Source organism: Macrotis lagotis, chromosome X (genome assembly GCF_037893015.1).
Source record: "Macrotis lagotis isolate mMagLag1 chromosome X, bilby.v1.9.chrom.fasta, whole genome shotgun sequence".
Classification (NCBI taxonomy): Eukaryota; Metazoa; Chordata; class Mammalia; order Peramelemorphia; family Peramelidae; genus Macrotis; species Macrotis lagotis.
This window is the reverse complement of record NC_133666.1, coordinates 649,627,966-649,643,914: the sequence shown is the minus strand read 5'-3', so window position 1 is coordinate 649,643,914 and position 15,949 is coordinate 649,627,966. Positions and strand designations below refer to the sequence as shown.

General features: G+C 49.3%; 1 protein-coding gene and 1 long non-coding RNA gene across 3 annotated transcripts in view; one reads left to right on the top strand and one right to left on the bottom strand.

The window, feature by feature from the left end:
* KLHL26 (kelch like family member 26) overlaps positions 1–5,706 on the top strand; it is a 42,822-nt gene extending 37,116 nt beyond the window's left edge. Inside the window, exons 2-3 of the mRNA XM_074204739.1 lie at positions 477–659; positions 3,963–5,706. Of these exons, the coding sequence (XP_074060840.1) occupies positions 477–659; positions 3,963–5,544 (1,765 nt within the window). The 3' untranslated portion in view covers positions 5,545–5,706. The remainder of the gene's footprint in view (positions 1–476; positions 660–3,962) is intronic.
* On the bottom strand, positions 2,865–15,921 carry LOC141501078 (uncharacterized). 2 transcript variants are annotated; one of them, XR_012472132.1, is made up of 4 exons: positions 15,314–15,921; positions 13,931–15,173; positions 10,424–11,671; positions 2,865–8,721 (listed from the first exon to the last, which is right to left on the bottom strand). It is a non-coding gene; the product is annotated as an uncharacterized LOC141501078 (long non-coding RNA). The 2 variants fall into 2 exon arrangements; XR_012472130.1 differs by having other exon boundaries at positions 10,424–15,173.
* Between the last annotated feature and the right edge of the window lie 28 nt (positions 15,922–15,949).

Here is a 15,949-nt window from a genome sequence, read left to right as displayed (position 1 = left end):
GCAAAGAACTTGTACATGGCCTCATCATTCAGTGGCAACCTAGAGAATTCTGAATTTCTGAAACCCCAGAGAGATTTTCTTCTGTTTATCTCGGCAGGCAGTTTTTTGTAAAGGCTGGAGATGTAGGTGAAGTTACACTTGTGGGGGCAGAAATGACTGCAGGGAACTTTTAGAGACATTTTTGCCACAAAGTTTTGACTTTTGAGCCCTGGGGCCTAGTTGACTGTACTAGTTCAGGGGGAAAGCAGGCCTTCCAATAGGAGGGTCTGGGTGAGGGGATGTGCTCATAGGAATCATGGAAGGACACTTTGGGTCACCCTCCTGATGAGGGGCATTGTGGAGAACCCAAACATGAGTGTGGACTTTTTTTTGCTTTCCCTAAATGACTCTGCCTTTCAGAGCTCCTTGGGACCACTAGGGTCCTGCAAAGCCAGGTGGGATCTCTGAAAACTTTTCTCTTTGTTCCCTTTCTGCAGCATGGCTGACAAGAATGGGGCCCTCAAATGCACCTTCTCTGCTCCGGGCCACAGCACGACCCTCTTGCAGGGGCTTGCCACCCTCCGAGCCCAAGGCCAGCTCTTGGATGTCATTCTCACCATCAACAATGAAGCATTCCAGGTCCACAAGGTGGTCTTGGCTGCCTGCAGTGACTATTTCAGGTGAGCCCTGGCAAAGAGGAAAAACATCCTTTCTCCTTCTCCAGGACAGGGCTTAGCCACCCCCTTCCCTTTTTTTTTCCTTTTCTCATCTCTGACCCTTTTTAGCTGAATCCTCTCGACTGTTTGAGGCCACAGATCACAGATAACCTAATGGCTGTGAGGATTTGGCCACCTTATTGTTGCCTTTTGCTCTCCCTAGCAGTATTGGGACGACTCTGTAGAGGATGTCTCATGCCTCCTGGTAAGAAGCACTTCCATTGGTGTGGGTGGGAGGAGGTCAGCCTCTTTTCCCTACTCCCTTGCCCAGCCAGCCCAGATTAGAGTGCTGCAGGAGCACTGGCCACATTTCCAGATTGGAGTTTTCTGTTTGGTTCAGGTCAACTCGACTCTGTTCTTGGGACTTAATGCCTCCAGATCTCTTTTTTTGTCCTTGGTTGGCATGGCTTCTGGCCAGACTGAGAACAGCCTAAGAGGCTCAGAAATGTTTGTTTGGAATATTTACTATGTTCTGATTTGTGTAGTAGGTGCTTAGATTAGTGGCATCTTCAGAATACAAATAACCCCAGACAATTCTGGTCTCCCCTGTGTTCAGGGCCCAATGGGGGAGGTCCAGTCACAATCTCTGCCCCCATGGAACCTCACTAAAACATAAAGTTTAATACACAGTGTCACCATGTCCAATCCCATGTCTCATCAGACCTGAAGGGGCAGACTGGTGGATCGGGGAAGTGTCCTTGAGAAGATGGCCTTGGGCACAGGGCTTTTTGACCTGAGCTGCAAAAGGCAGGCCTCACCTCCTGAGGCCAGGAAGACAACTCCCCATCACTCTGCTGAGCCAAAAGAAGTAGAACTGGTAATGGCTTCCTTCATTGTCTCCTGGCAGAAAGAAAAGGGGCTATGAAGCTGGAGAGGAGATAGAGGCAGGACTCTATTCTCTGGGACTTGTGCATTGACTTTTAAGAGGTACCACTCCACAATAGCTTAAGCAGGGAGGCCTAACAGTTGTCCCATAGGGTTATTGAAGAGAGTTTCTATCTCATTTCTGCCTTCCCAGAAAGGTACCAAATGGTACAGAAAATTCCAATCTAGACCTTTGTGACCTTTGAGGTGAGAGAAGGGCCTGCCCCATTCTCATGGCACGAGCTGTTTATCATTTTGGCTAAGAGGTACAGACAGTTGATCCTGTTTGTCTTCATAGATCCCATGCCAGGGCCACCACTGGGGCTTCTGTCTAGTCTGGCTCCAGCTGCCTGCTGAGTCTCTTTTGCAACTTTCCCAGTGTTTTTGGACCCTCAGCTCCTACTCTTGTTTTATTCTGGATAGTGCTTGGGATGATAGCATGAAGCAGAGAGAAGGGTCAGAAATGTTTGGTCTTACACTGATCTATGGCCAGCCTTCTGAAATGGGCTTTCCCCTCTCATCGATGGCCCACAAGGACCACTCTCTCTTAGCAAAAGACCAAAGAAGGAATCCCAGGGAATAAGAACAACAATAATAATTGTTCACATATCCCAAGATCCTTCTAACAACCCTTGGAGGGAAGTGATATGGGTACCATTATTCCCCTTTTACAGATAAGGAAACTGAGGCATAGAGTGGTTGTGGCTTGAGATGTTCATTTGTGGCCTTCTGTGAATGAGGTATCTGGAATACAAAGAGAGAACCCAATCTCTTTCTTCAAGTCCCTTACATCTTATTCTAGGTTTCCAAGTCATTGAGTTTCTGAGGCAAAGTTTGTACTTGGCTCTCTCGGCTCCTGGTTTAGGGCTCATGCCATTACCTTTGATGGCATCTTCTCAGTCCTAATCTGGAATAAGAAAGAAGGCAGATGTAAAGAACAGAGGAGGGAGAGGTGGCACCAGTTACTTCCACTCTAGAGTAAACTGGAGATGGAGGGGCTCTTTAGATATACTCTGGAGAAAGAATAGGTTAAGGAGGCACCTGAGATCTCTGCCTCTCTTAGAGACTGGACAGGACCCAAGAGGTATAGATCCCTGGCATTGATGTTTAGACAAAACCACAAGCTCTTGGGGCTTCAGGTTCCTCATCTGTTTCAATACTACTGAAACTCTACTTCACAGAGTAATGGTAAAGCAGGGTCTTGGCAAATCTTAAAGCACTATAAAAAGCACCATGATATGATATTGTGTGTCCTACAATCTGAAGATGGAATCCTTGGAGATGGAAAATCCATTCTCCCCTCAGGCAGCCCACAAAATAATCATGGGAAGGTTGCAGAGCATTGTTAGGAGGGACCCCAGAAGCCATTCAGGTCAAAGCTATATCTGAAACAACATCCTCAAGGCAGCTCAGAGTGGGTAAAAAGGACACCAGGCTTGGATTTTAAGGTTCCAGGTTCTAGTGTTGACTTCTTTAAGGTATGACGTTTAGACAAAACACACAAGCTCTTGGGACTTCAGTTTCCTCATGTGTTTCAATGAATATACTGATACTCTACCTCACAGAGTAATGGGAAAGCAGGGTCTTCGCAGATCTTAAAGCACTATGAAAAGTGAGTCTGAATTGTTATCATTCCCTTCAGCAAATGATCACTTAGTTCTGCTTATATACTTCCTAGGTCAGGGAACTTCTACTCTTCCTACATCTGATGTGGTGGGACTGAGAGGAGAGGAGGGGAAATGATGGGCAACATGGCTGGAAAGGATTTTTCTTCTGTGATCCTTTCTGACAGCTCTGACCAGTTCAACAGAGCTGGTGGCTACTCTCTGTAGAGTCCCTAATGCTGGAAGTTATAAAGATAAAAGGTTAAGTGGCCCTTCCCTGCCTTTCAGGAGCTGACACTGTAGCAGGGAGAGTTCAGTAAGACCCTGATGATGGGCTAGTGGGGGCTGCTAGGTTCCCCTCCCTTGGCACCTCCCTAAACTGTGGGGTTCTGGTGAACCATGCCCATCCCAGGCTGGGCAACCCATGGGGCCGCTTTTCATAACTACAGGTCTCTGGATCTCAAGCTGACTTGGATGGGCTGGTTCCGGTGGATGGTTGGAAGCCTCTGCCTCCAGTTGCAGCTGAGTAGCTAGAGTGGTCATTTAATAATTAACAGGCCAAGCAGTGGAGTGTATCAATCTGCAGGGTAGGGCTGAGAGTTGCCATTTCTAGGAAGATGCATGAGTGGGGTGGAGTTTTTCTTCCTTTCTTGTCAGGCTGAGTCTCCTTGCCCTCTCTGGACCTTCTTGGGGTTGCTTGTCCAAGCCACTAGACCAGTGTCTTCCCCACACCATCGAGTTTCTCCTCTCTTATCCATGTGACTGGCAACCGACCCCAATCTTTGTTTTTGATCTTCAGGGCGATGTTCACGGGAGGGATGAGAGAAGCCAGCCAGGACATCATTGAGCTGAAGGGTGTGTCCGCCAAAGGCCTGAAACACATCATTGACTTTGCCTACAGTGCCGAAGTGACCCTCGATCTCGACTGCATTCAGGATGTTCTGGGAGCTGCGGTTTTCCTCCAGATGGTCCCTGTGGTAGAGCTTTGTGAGGAGTTCCTGAAGTCGGCCATGAGTGTCGAGACATGCCTCAACATTGGCCAGATGGCCACCACCTTCAGCCTGGCCTCCCTGAAGGAGTCGGTGGATGCCTTCACGTTCCGGCACTTCCTGCAGATCTCGGAAGAGGAGGACTTCTTGCACCTGCCCCTGGAGCGCTTAGTTTTCTTCTTGCAGAGCAATAAGCTGAAGAGTTGCAGTGAGATTGACCTCTTCCGCGCGGCCATTCGCTGGCTGCAGTATGATCCCAGGCGCCGGCCAGGTGCCAGCCAGGTGCTCTGTCACATCCGTTTCCCATTGATGAAGTCGTCAGAGCTGGTGGACAGTGTCCAGACCCTGGACATCATGGTAGAGGATGTGCTCTGCCGCCAGTACCTGCTTGAGGCCTTTAATTACCAAATCCTGCCCTTCCGCCAGCATGAGATGCAGTCTCCACGGACCACCATCCGTTCTGATGTCCTCTCCCTCATTACATTTGGGGGCACACCCTACACGGACAATGACCGGACAGTCAGTGGCAAGGTCTACCACCTGCCTGAGCCCAGCTCCCGCCAGTTCAAGGAACTGACAGAGATGGAGGTGGGCTGCAGCCACACATGCGTGGCTGTGCTGGACAATTTTGTGTATGTGGTCGGGGGCCAGCACCTGCAGTATCGGAGTGGGGAGGGGGCAGTGGACATCTGCTACCGCTATGACCCTCACCTGAACCAGTGGCTTCGGATTCAGGCCATGCAGGAGAGCAGGATCCAGTTTCAGCTCAATGTGCTGTGTGGAATGATGTATGCTACAGGTGGGAGAAATCGGGCAGGGAGCCTGGCCTCAGTGGAGAAGTACTGCCCCAAGAGGAATGAGTGGTCATATGTGTGCTCCCTGAAGCGCCGGACGTGGGGCCATGCTGGGGCTGCCGTGAGTGGGAGGTTGTATATCTCTGGGGGCTACGGCGTCTCAGTGGAGGACAAGAAGGCCTTGCACTGTTATGACCCCTCTGTGGACCAGTGGGAGTTTAAGGCCCCCATGAATGAGCCCCGGGTCTTGCATGCCATGGTCAGCACGAGCAACCGCATTTACGCCCTTGGGGGTCGAATGGACCATGTAGACCGCTGCTTTGATGTGCTGGCTGTGGAGTACTATGTCCCAGAGGCTGACCAGTGGACCACGGTGAGTCCCATGCGGGCTGGCCAGTCAGAGGCGGGGTGCTGTCTACTGGAGAGAAAGATCTACATCGTTGGGGGCTACAACTGGCACCTGAACAATGTGACTAGCATCGTGCAGGTGTACAACACGGAGACAGACGAGTGGGAGAGGGATATGCATTTTCCAGAGTCCTTTGCAGGCATTGCTTGTGCGCCGGTCCTTCTGCCCCAGATTGCCATGCAGAGATAGCCCTGGGGGGCCCCGGGGCCGGGGTGCGCGTCGCCATCTGCGTGGGGCTTCATGCAGTGGTATCTGTTTATCTGGTCTTTGTTTGCCAGTAACGTTCTGTGCCAAGGGCCCAGGTCGAGAGTGTTGATATCCAGTCCCTGGGGTCCCTCCTCTTCCTCTTGTCTAAGGTTCTGGCAGCCAGGGATGCTTAGAGTGCTTGCCAGGGCCCTGGGCTGAACGTGTCATGGCTGAAAATCTCATTGCAGGCTGTTCCTCTTCCCCCCTCCCCAACAATTGCTCATTATTTCTCAACATTGTTGTCACAAATAAGAGAGAACCCATCAGACTTTTGTTTTAGGTTGTTGCTTTTGTTTTTCTTCTTTCCCGCTCCCCCCACTCCCCCGCCTTGTCGTTTCCGAATGAATCCAGACGTGATTTCATTAGTGTTGAGTGGCTCCCCAAAGTTAGTGGGATGTCTCCCCCCCCATTCCAAGTTGCTTTATGCGTGTGTTTCTAAAATAAATTTAACCAAAACTTTTATAACATACGGACCTCCAGGAGCAGAGACAACTGGAGACTGAAATAGTTGAGGTTTATGGATGATGAAAGCGCATTCTTGCTTCTCAATAAGTGATTTTTCCTCCGATGCTTGAGAAGCATGAAGACATCTCTCTGTAGAGTTTGGTGATGAGCAGAGGGGCCAGGCCAGTTCCCTGGGGGCAGTCACTTCCTTCTCCTGAGGGCTTCATTTCATAGCCTGTACTTGGCTCTCTGCCTAGCTTCAGAACCAGCCAGACCTTCAAGCTACCCTCTGCGTCCAGTGCAAAATGAACAACCAAAGAGACCTCTGGAGATGGCTGCAGTCCTCAAAGGCTGGTGGTGTGTATTTGATTTTAAAATTCCCCAATAAGTGCTGGAAGGAGTCTTAAGGGAAAGAAAGGGAATCCATGGAAAGGCTTGTCCCCAAGCCCTGGGCCAGTCATTCTCCTGGGAGAGTATGGCTGATTTTCCTTTGATTACTTTTCCCATGTCCCCTTCAGGCCAATACCCTATCGACAGCTCCCCAAAGTTTATAAAGCACAGTCTTTGTTTTCACTGGGGGGGTGGTGGAGAGCACAAGTATTTTTAACCCTATTTTATAGATGGGGGAATGGAGGTTCAGAAATGAGGAAGTCACCCATCCAGTGAGATGGTGAGTTGCTGACTCAGAAATTGAACCTGGGATCCTGGACTCCCAAGAATTGAGTTCTTTCTTCTCCCTTGCAACCTCCTGTGGTGCATCAGACAGGAATTCCTTGTCTCTGATTTCTTTTTCCATAAGGATTCTGATTCATTTCTCAGCCACCTCTGTTTTGTCGGTTGAGACTCCAAAGGATGGATGCTAGTGTCTTCTAAATAAAAATTTGTATCCTTTTGAGGTAATTTCAGATGTCTACTTTGCTACTAATAACTTGGGGGGATCAAATCTCTTTGCAGCTAGGCACCATAGAAAGAAGAAACCTCCTCCTGACTTATTGGAGTAGCTGTTTCCCCCTGTGTCTTTCTGCTATTTTTACTTACTGAGGAGGGGGGGACAGAGCAGGGTTTGTGCAGCCCCACTTTGACCTCTAAAAGGTTTGCTAATGCTTGGCCCCACCTCTTTTTCTTGCCCCTCTCAGCATGTCGCCTGTGTCATGGAAGGAGAGGTGGTCAGGGGAGCCCCTGCCTGGCTAGGGGGCATCAGTAATGCAACTGCAGCCACCATAGCAATCTCTGCCAAATTTTGGAAAATGCAGTCAAATAAAATTCTTATCCAAGGGTGAAATCTCTGGCGGCAATATTATTTTCAAACTTTTGTTTTTGGAGTTTCATCTAATGTCGGTTATGTTCTGTTGTTAAAATTCCTCTCCCAGTTTCCATGCTGATCTTTTCTCTTCTCTACCCTTCCCCCTTTCCTCCTTGCCACTCAACACAGAGAGAGGTACCCCACGTGAAGCCATATGCCGATCAATGGGCGTCAAGGGGGACACGATTCTCTCCCTCCCACTCCCAGAGCTGGCTTAGTTCTGGCCAAGAGGCCTGGTGGAATGGGGGGGGTGGGAGTTCAGATTGGGGTGGCTGAAGAGGGGGAGGAGGTGGGGGACTGGCCTTGTCCCAGGAGGTTGAGGTCGGAGAAACTGGGCAGGCCCCAAACCAAGCATGAGGTCATTTGTCCTTCCATATGGACTTTAGGGATATTCTGTGCAAGAGAGAAACAAGCCCCCCCTTTTTTTATGATCTGCCTCTCTCCTCGCTGATCTGCAGAGAACACGCAACTTATTGGTTACATGTTTTTCGAGAATGTTTGACATTCATGGACATTCTTCCAAGACCAATGCTTCTGGGATCATCCTCTGAAGCATGCATCCGCACACAAGTCCCTGTGCCAGCAGGCTGGGCCCTCCCAGGCAGTGGGCCCATTGCCCCAGTGGGGCCGTAGGCAAGGGCCCAAAATGGGGAAAGAGGTGACAGAGAAGGGCCTTAGCCTCTAATTCCTAAGCTAAGGCTCCCTGGAAACATTTGGGGGTACTTGCTAGGGAGTCCCCAGGGCCCCCCCCCCTTGAGTCACCCTTTGGGCAGCTGGGATTCCTGGTAAAGTGTGCTGGTAGCTTTGGCGGTGCTGGGGCCTCCTTGCCAGGTCTGAGTCCCCCGGCTCAGCTCGCACCTCTGAACATCTTGTTCCCGAACAGCTGGCAGAGGTGTGGGGGGCGGGGCCTTCCTATCTAGGGGCAGATCCATTACCCAGGGATTGTGCAGAACAATCTTGCCTGGTTGGTGGAATGCCTTTTCCCCCCTGGAAGAGAAAGGAAAATTATTTTTTTGTACTGTAAACTTTAAAAGCTAAAAAGCTGTTTTCAATTTACCAGAAACTGCCTTGGAACTTAACTTTGTGTCCTTCAAACACACACACACACACACACACACACACACACACACACAACTACACCAAACCACCAGCAATTGTTTTTTGAAGCTATTCTCTTCATGTTGGGGCATAGGGAGGATTTAGAGGCTGCTAGCCATCTGACTGCCTCTGACAGATGTCGCCAGGGCCATGGAATGAATGGCCGATCTGAGTGGGGACTGAGGTTGCAAGAATGCTTCCATTCCAGATGTCCTGTTCCGGCGTAGCTCTGGGCTCAATGAGAGAAGAAGCTTCCCTCTGCACCTGGGCTCTGGCTGTGGGAAAATGCAGGGTGTCCCTGGACCAGCTTGATGCAGAGAGGGCTCCCCTCCCTCTCTTATCCACCCATTACCCCTCAAGCTGGCACCAAATCTGACCCTGGCTCTGATGTGGCTGGGAGCTGGGGCTAAGGAAGAAAGCCAGGAGTGTACACCAACCAATTGGGGTCCTTGGGGCACCTGGTTGCTGGGCCATGACCTGGATGTGATTCTCCATTAGTCCCCTGCCCAGAAACCCTTCAGATTCCATTTAATTCATCAAGAACTGAGCATCTACTATGGGCCAGAAACAGAGGGTTATAAAGACAAAAGTGAGCAGGGCCCCTGCCTTCCAGAAGCTTGCACTGGACTGGGAGCTTCACTTTCTTTCCTTTACCCATGGTGGTGCTTGAGAGAGCCTGCAAGTGTGTAAGACAATCATTTGTAACAACATTTGCTGACCTCCAACTTTAACCCACTCTATGAGGTAGCTATTATCACCCCCATTTTACAGATGGATTCACAGGCTTTGGCAGGGAAAAGGAAATTCTGGGAGGCTCTCGGGTCTAAAGGCTATCTAATAAAAACCCAACTCTGAGGCCCATGGAGGTTCAAGAGACTCCTACAAGATGATTTGTTTTGGCAGAGGGAAGATTTCAATGGAATGGTGCCCTGCAGGTGAACTTGGTAGCCAAAAGTCCAACAGATTGAGTTCTAGATCGTTTTTGTTTGGCACGGCAGTGGGGTTAAGTGATTTACCCAAGGTTACATATAGGTAATGTAATTACTAAATATCTGAGGCTGGATTTGAACTAGAGTCCTCCTGACTCCAGGGCTGGTCCTCTATCCACTGTGTCATCTAAGCTGCCCTTGAGTTCTAGATCTTAACAACTGCAAACTTTGTGAGCCTGGGCAAATCACCATCCTTTTTTTGCGCCTTAATTTCCTCATCTGTCCAATTGGGATAATCATTGTTTTAAGAGTACTTGGTTGGCCTTAATGTCCCATATTAATCCAAACACTTATTTGACCCTAGCAGGCAGCTGGTGGCCCAGTGGGTAGTGTATCAGGCCTGGAATCTGGAGGCCCTGAATTCCTTGTGTGACCCTGGACAAGTCACTTAATCTCTGTTTGTCTCAGTTTCCTCAACTGTAAAATAGGACTAATAATAGCTCCTACCTTGACAGGCTTATCTCAAATAAAAATAAAAAGTACTTATCTCAATATCTGGCATAGTAGATGTTTAATAAATGATAATTCCCTTTACTCCCCTCTCCCCTCTAATTCTACCTAGTAAGTGGCAAAGCTAAGAGTCAAATTTATGTCTTACAAAAAATCCAGTCCTCTTTTACTTTAGCTCACCAGACCCTCTAGAGAAAGGGGTACCAGTCAGTGCTTGGTGTTCCCTTTCTCCCCGAGTCCATCACCTTTTACCTACATTGGGAATAGATGACTGTACACTTGGTCCCCAAGCCTTTGCTGTCATTTCCTTGAAGTTCCCAGCATCCTTGAGGAGCCCAAGCTCAGAGGGATGTGAGAAGCTAGAACCTCAGGATCAGAGATAGAGCTCAGTACTCATTCACTGGAGTGAGCCCACTGCCCTGATGTCTAGGTGGTCAGCAGACCTGGGGACAGGGCTTTGCTCCTTCCTCTCTCCCCATTCCACACCCCTCCCACTGTCGAGGAAAAAAATCAAGCATCATGTCTGATGACAACTCACTGTGACTCACTGCAGCAGTGTCGAACAGAAATCGTGCTACAGGCCTGGGAAGTACCTGGCTGGCACAGGGAAGCCCACTAGAGCAGATGGAGCAGTCATTCTGTGGACCCACGGACCGCCCACGCTTGCCCACCCGCCACTTGCTGCCACCAGGGAGCTGTCATCTTTGGCGCAGATGCTTGGGTGCCTGGGAATATCTGTAAAACAAGTTGGAAGTGAAAGAAGAGAAGGTCTTCCTGTCTTTGGGCAGAAGGATGGTAGAGAATTGGGGAGCTCCTGCCTTCTGACTTCAGAATAATTTTGTGATCTTGGGCAAGTCCCTTCCCTTAATCTATAAAGTAAATTCCAAGGTGCTTTCTGATTTCAAAATCCCATTGATCACAAAATATTAAGAGCTCAAAAGTAACTTAAAACAATGTCAGGGTTGGGAGAGCCCTTAGAACATGGAATGTCAGGGCTGGGAGTGTCCCCTGAACAAAGGATGTCAGGACTGGAAGGGCCCTTAGAACCTAGGATGTCAGGACTGGGAGGGCCCTTAGAACACAGGATATCAGAGCTGGGAGGATCCTTAGAATGTAGGATATCAGAGCTGGGAGGACCCTTAGAACATGGAATGTCAGGGGTAGGAGTGTCCCTTGAACACAGGATGTCAGAGCTGGGAGGCCCTTAGAACCTAGGAAGTCAGGACTGGGAGGGCCCCTTGAGCACAGGATGTCGGAACTGGGAGGGCCGTTAGAACCAGGATGTCAGAAAGGGGGGGGCGCTTAGAACAGGATGTCAGAGCTAGGAGAGCCCCCAGATCAGGGGGCTTAGAACACAGGGACTTAGAACACAGATTGTCAGGGTTGAAAGGGTCCTTAGAACAGAAAATGTCAGAACCAGGAGGGCTCTTAGAAACCAGGATCTCAGAGCTGGGAGGGCCTTTAGAACTAATCAAGCATTTTTAATGAGGGTATACTCAGAGGACAGGGATGGGTCTATGACCTCCTTGATACAGGGAACTCTCAGATTGTGCTATCAATCAGCTCTGGATAGCCCCAACCTTCCAGTGCTCTCCACCTGTTGGCAGGTCAGCAGTGGTCTTGTTACTGGGCTCTTGCCTTCTATCGTAGATTCTATTCTCCTTCTTGGCTCCCAGCCTTGGTGAGAGACAGTGGGCCAGTGGTGCCAGGCCAGGTCATCCAGGCTCCCCCATGGATTAAGAGATTGGTTCCCTTCCTATCTTGTATCAATTTATGATCTCCAGGGCTGGGAGGAAAGAAAAGATGGACGTGTACATACATATGCATCCATTACAGAAGCCACTGGCCACACATTTTAGTTATGACTGCATCCATCTGTGTCTGTCAAATATTTATCACATCTATGAATAGGGATGAAGATAAGTTGTGTGATTTCACTGGTTGAGGAATCTTCCTGTACTAAAACATGGCAGCCGCTTCTCTGAAGCTTCCTGTCCTAGAGATTTGCCCAGATCATCAAGAAGCAGAAGAACCTGCCCAAGGTGTCAGAAGTGGGACTGGAACCTGGGTCTTCCAGGCTCTTAAGTCAGTTCTTTAACCAACACACCATCTTGCCTCTCTTTAAGGCACACAAAATACATACTAGGTAATTATGGAGGGGAAGTGGAGGAAAGGGAGACAGGGCCAGAGGTGCCAGCCTCTGGGAACATCCATGAAGGCCTTGGGTATAGTGGGAAGAGGATGGTGTTTCAGCTGGACATATGGATGCTGTGATGAGAAAGGCATTCCAGGCATGGGGGACAGCTTGTGCAAAAGCATGGAGAGAGAAGATAGAATGTCAAGGGACGGCAAAGCCGGCCAGTTTGGCTGGATTGTTAGAGTGCGTGAAAGGGAGTAATGTGTTAGGAGTTGGAGCCAGGATGTCAGAGCCAGAAGGGACTTGCAAGAACGTGGAGTCCAAACCCCTAGTTTTACAGATTAAGACACTGAGGCCAAGAGAGGGGGAAGTAACATCCTTGCCCAAGGTCACATAGCTCTAAGTAAGTGTCAGAGGGAGGATGGAGACTGAGATTTTTCCCACTCCCAAGTTTAGGATTTACACCCACATTTCCCTTCAGGTGTAGGAGTTTCTTAGTCTCTAATTTCACTGAGTTTTAGCCCCAGGAGTTTCCAGGGCCAGATCTCCCTCCTTGTTCTGGGAGCCAGGCCTAGGCTTAAGCTAAAGGAGCAATCTCCCAGGTGAGGCCCAAGGAACAGGGTCCTGGCCTGGGCCTTCATCCTCTCTCTGGGTCCTCCATGCAAGGTCTATTTAGAATTAAAGGCTCAACATATTTTGAAGTTGGAAGAGCTATTCAAGCTAATTTAACTCTCATTCTGCAGATGGGGGAACAGATCCAGAGAAGGGTGAGGACCCTGAGCAACCACCATGGTCAATCTGAGGGGGCATTCTCTACTATTCGTTTTTCCTAGGTCCCTGTCACCACTTTTGGCCTCTCTTCCAGGATCTCAGCAGCAGCAGCAGCAGGAGGTGATGAAGTCTTCCCGGGTCTGGCCTTGAAAGGAAGGAAATGGATCTTTTTTTCTGGCCTCCTTACTTGTGGGGCCGAGATGGTTTTAATTAGGTCTCCCTGGGGCCCTGTCTGGAAAGGAGCCTCCATCCAGCAGGGGATTCAAAGTCTAGTTCATGAACCTCTCACGTGAATGGAGTTTGTCTCCAAGGGTTCAGTTCCTAGGTGACCCAAAAGGGGTGGAGTTCATCCATCCTCACCAGCAGAAGATATTGGTACAACCACGTGATGCCTGTTCCAAGGCCAAAGGGAGATGGAGATGGCCAAGAAATGAGGATACTTGAGATAGGTGGGCGTGGGTGAGAAGAGATTTTCGCTCCCATTGATACAAAGAACTGGGTCCCCTCTGTACACTCCCCTCCTCCTGGCCTCCACTTTCTGGAAGCTGAATTCTAGCTCATCCTCTAAATTCTTCTGAAAATGCTTCAATTCATTGATTAAATGAACATTTATTAGGCACCAACAATGTGAAACAGTCATCTAATCAGTCATCAAGCATCTATGAAGCAGCAGCTGCTTTATATATATCATCTGAATGATTCTCACACCAAGTTTGTTAGGGAAGGTGTAGTTATCACCCCCACTTTACAGTCAAGGAAACTGAGTCAATCAGACACTAGATTTGCAGCTAGTAAGTATCTGAGGACAAATGTGAACTCAGGTCTTCCTGACTGTAGGACCAGTGTTCTATCTACTACAACCAGCTGCCACCTGGTCCACACATGTCATTTTACTGGTCAGGAAACTGAGGCTCAAGTGCAGTTAAGTGATTTGAACAAGGTCACACAGGGACAGGGGTTAAACCTCAGTTTTCCAACACTTTTGTATCCCCATTGTCTTCTTCCACTTAATTTGGGGGGTTGAGCAATAATATATTCACCATTTTTTCCCCAGTAATTTTTTTCCCTTTGATGCCCAGTCAGCCCTTTGTCTCCACCTCTCTCATGTACATAGAATGGATGTTTTTTCTATGGTACCTGCTTTATGAATGCATCTTTTCTTTCTGTTGGTCTCTGAGGTCCCAGAGGAAAGGGATCAGTGTTATCTCAGCATTGAACTTCTCACTGGTTCTGGGCACCTCTGTAGATGAGTTTAATTAATGCGCTGAATGGAAGCATTAGGATGAGATTGGTGACCTGGATGCATTGCTTTGGTCTCTCCAGTCAGTTTCCCCCTCTTCCCCCAAATGTGTGTGTGTGTGTGTGTGTGTGAGAGAGAGAGAGACAGAGAGAGAGAGAGACAGAGAGAGAACAAGCATTATGGATTATTACATTACAGATTTACAAATTACAGACATTATCTCTGGAAAGAAGAGGTGAGAGAGCAGCCTGCCTACTTCTGACCTTGTAAGATAAGAAACATCTTCCTTTCCTTCTGGGACTTTGAGGATTTTAATTAGATCTCCTTGGGCTTCTTTCTGGAAAGGGCAATTGTCACCATTCTTGCAAGAGCCCTGAGAGAAACTGTTCTTTCTGTTTTAATGACAATGTAACCCAGAGAAGCTCCTAACTTGCCTGTAGCTGCCATAGCTAGTTTTAAGTGTGGGGCCTGGCCCTTACTGGGGGGGGGGGGGTTTGAAATCCAAGTGCTCAGAGACCTTTCCAGTAGGCTAGGCCTGTGAGCAACCTCAGTGTCTAGCCATTGAGTCCTCCTCCTTCCACAGGTGTCCATGAGCTCATGATGATGCTTTAGTCACCTGGGAACAAGAGGGCCCTCAAAAAAAGAGAGGACCTGAATTCTAGTCTTTATCTGGCAATAGATTCCTTGGAGATGTTGGATTGAATTGCTTTAGGAACCCTGAATTCTCAGGGTTCATGTTTCAACCAGCCAGCCCCTGCTGGGAGAGTGCTAAAACTGTAGCCTTCTATTGTAACTATAATAATAATGCTTCATTCTTTTTTTTTTTTTTTTTGCAAGGCAAGTGGGGTTAAGCGGCTTGCCCAAGGCCACACAGCTAGGTCATTATTAAATGTGTGAGGTCACATTTGAACTCAGGTCCTCCTGACTCCAGGGTTGGTGCTCTATCCACTGTGCCACCTAGCCGCCCCGTAATGCTTCATTCTTGAAGACCGTGACATCAGGGAAGTGATGACAATGTGACATGCCTGTGAATTGGATTTGAGTGAGGGGGCATTTGTGCAACGTCACCAGCCTCAGGTTCTCCTCCAGAGCCGTCTGGATCCAGTGGCCAGATATGAATCAGGATGACTGGAGATGATCCTGGATTCGAAGCAATAAGGGTCAAGAGACTTGCCCAAAGGTCACACAGCTAGTAATAATAATAATAATAATAACACTAACACTAATACTACTACTAATAAGCATCTTTGTAGCTGTTTGAGATTTGCAAAACATTTTACCTGTGAGTTAACTGAATGCTGACAGCTCTGTGAAGGTGACATCATTTCCATTGATCAGATGAGGAAACTGAGTCACAGAGGGGCTCATTTCAGCAAGGCTTCTTGAACTCTTCTGCCTGCAAAGTGGGCTACAAAAGAAGTGACCATCCGGAGGACTGGAGCTGGGTCTCACCCTTCTCTGAGGTGCGGAGGCAGCTCTCTGGTTGAGTCCCTGAATGAACGAGCCCATCACTTGAGAGGCACACGCTTAAAAACAGAACAAAACCTCATTACATGCGATTTCTCAGCTTTAGGACATGGTCGGACATTCGGTCTGGAAGAGGCTTTGGGACACTTTGGGAGCTGGAGGGAGCCTTGGGGAGGGCCACGAGGGGACGGGGCTCCTGTGGCGGTGCGGGCCGGGCAGCGGGGCGACTCGGGCGGCGGCCGCACACCTGTCACGGGCTGGCTGGAGGGGAGCCCGGGCTGAATGAGCCGGGAGGGAGGGCCGCAGGGGGCTGGCAGCGGGGAAGCGCCCGGCCCGGAGCTCGCTGCCCCCCGCCGACAGCCCGAGGAGCGGCGGCGGGCCACGAGCCCGTGGCGCCTGCGCCCTGATGCCCAACGCCCTCGCTCCCTCCCTCCCTCCCTCCCCGTCTT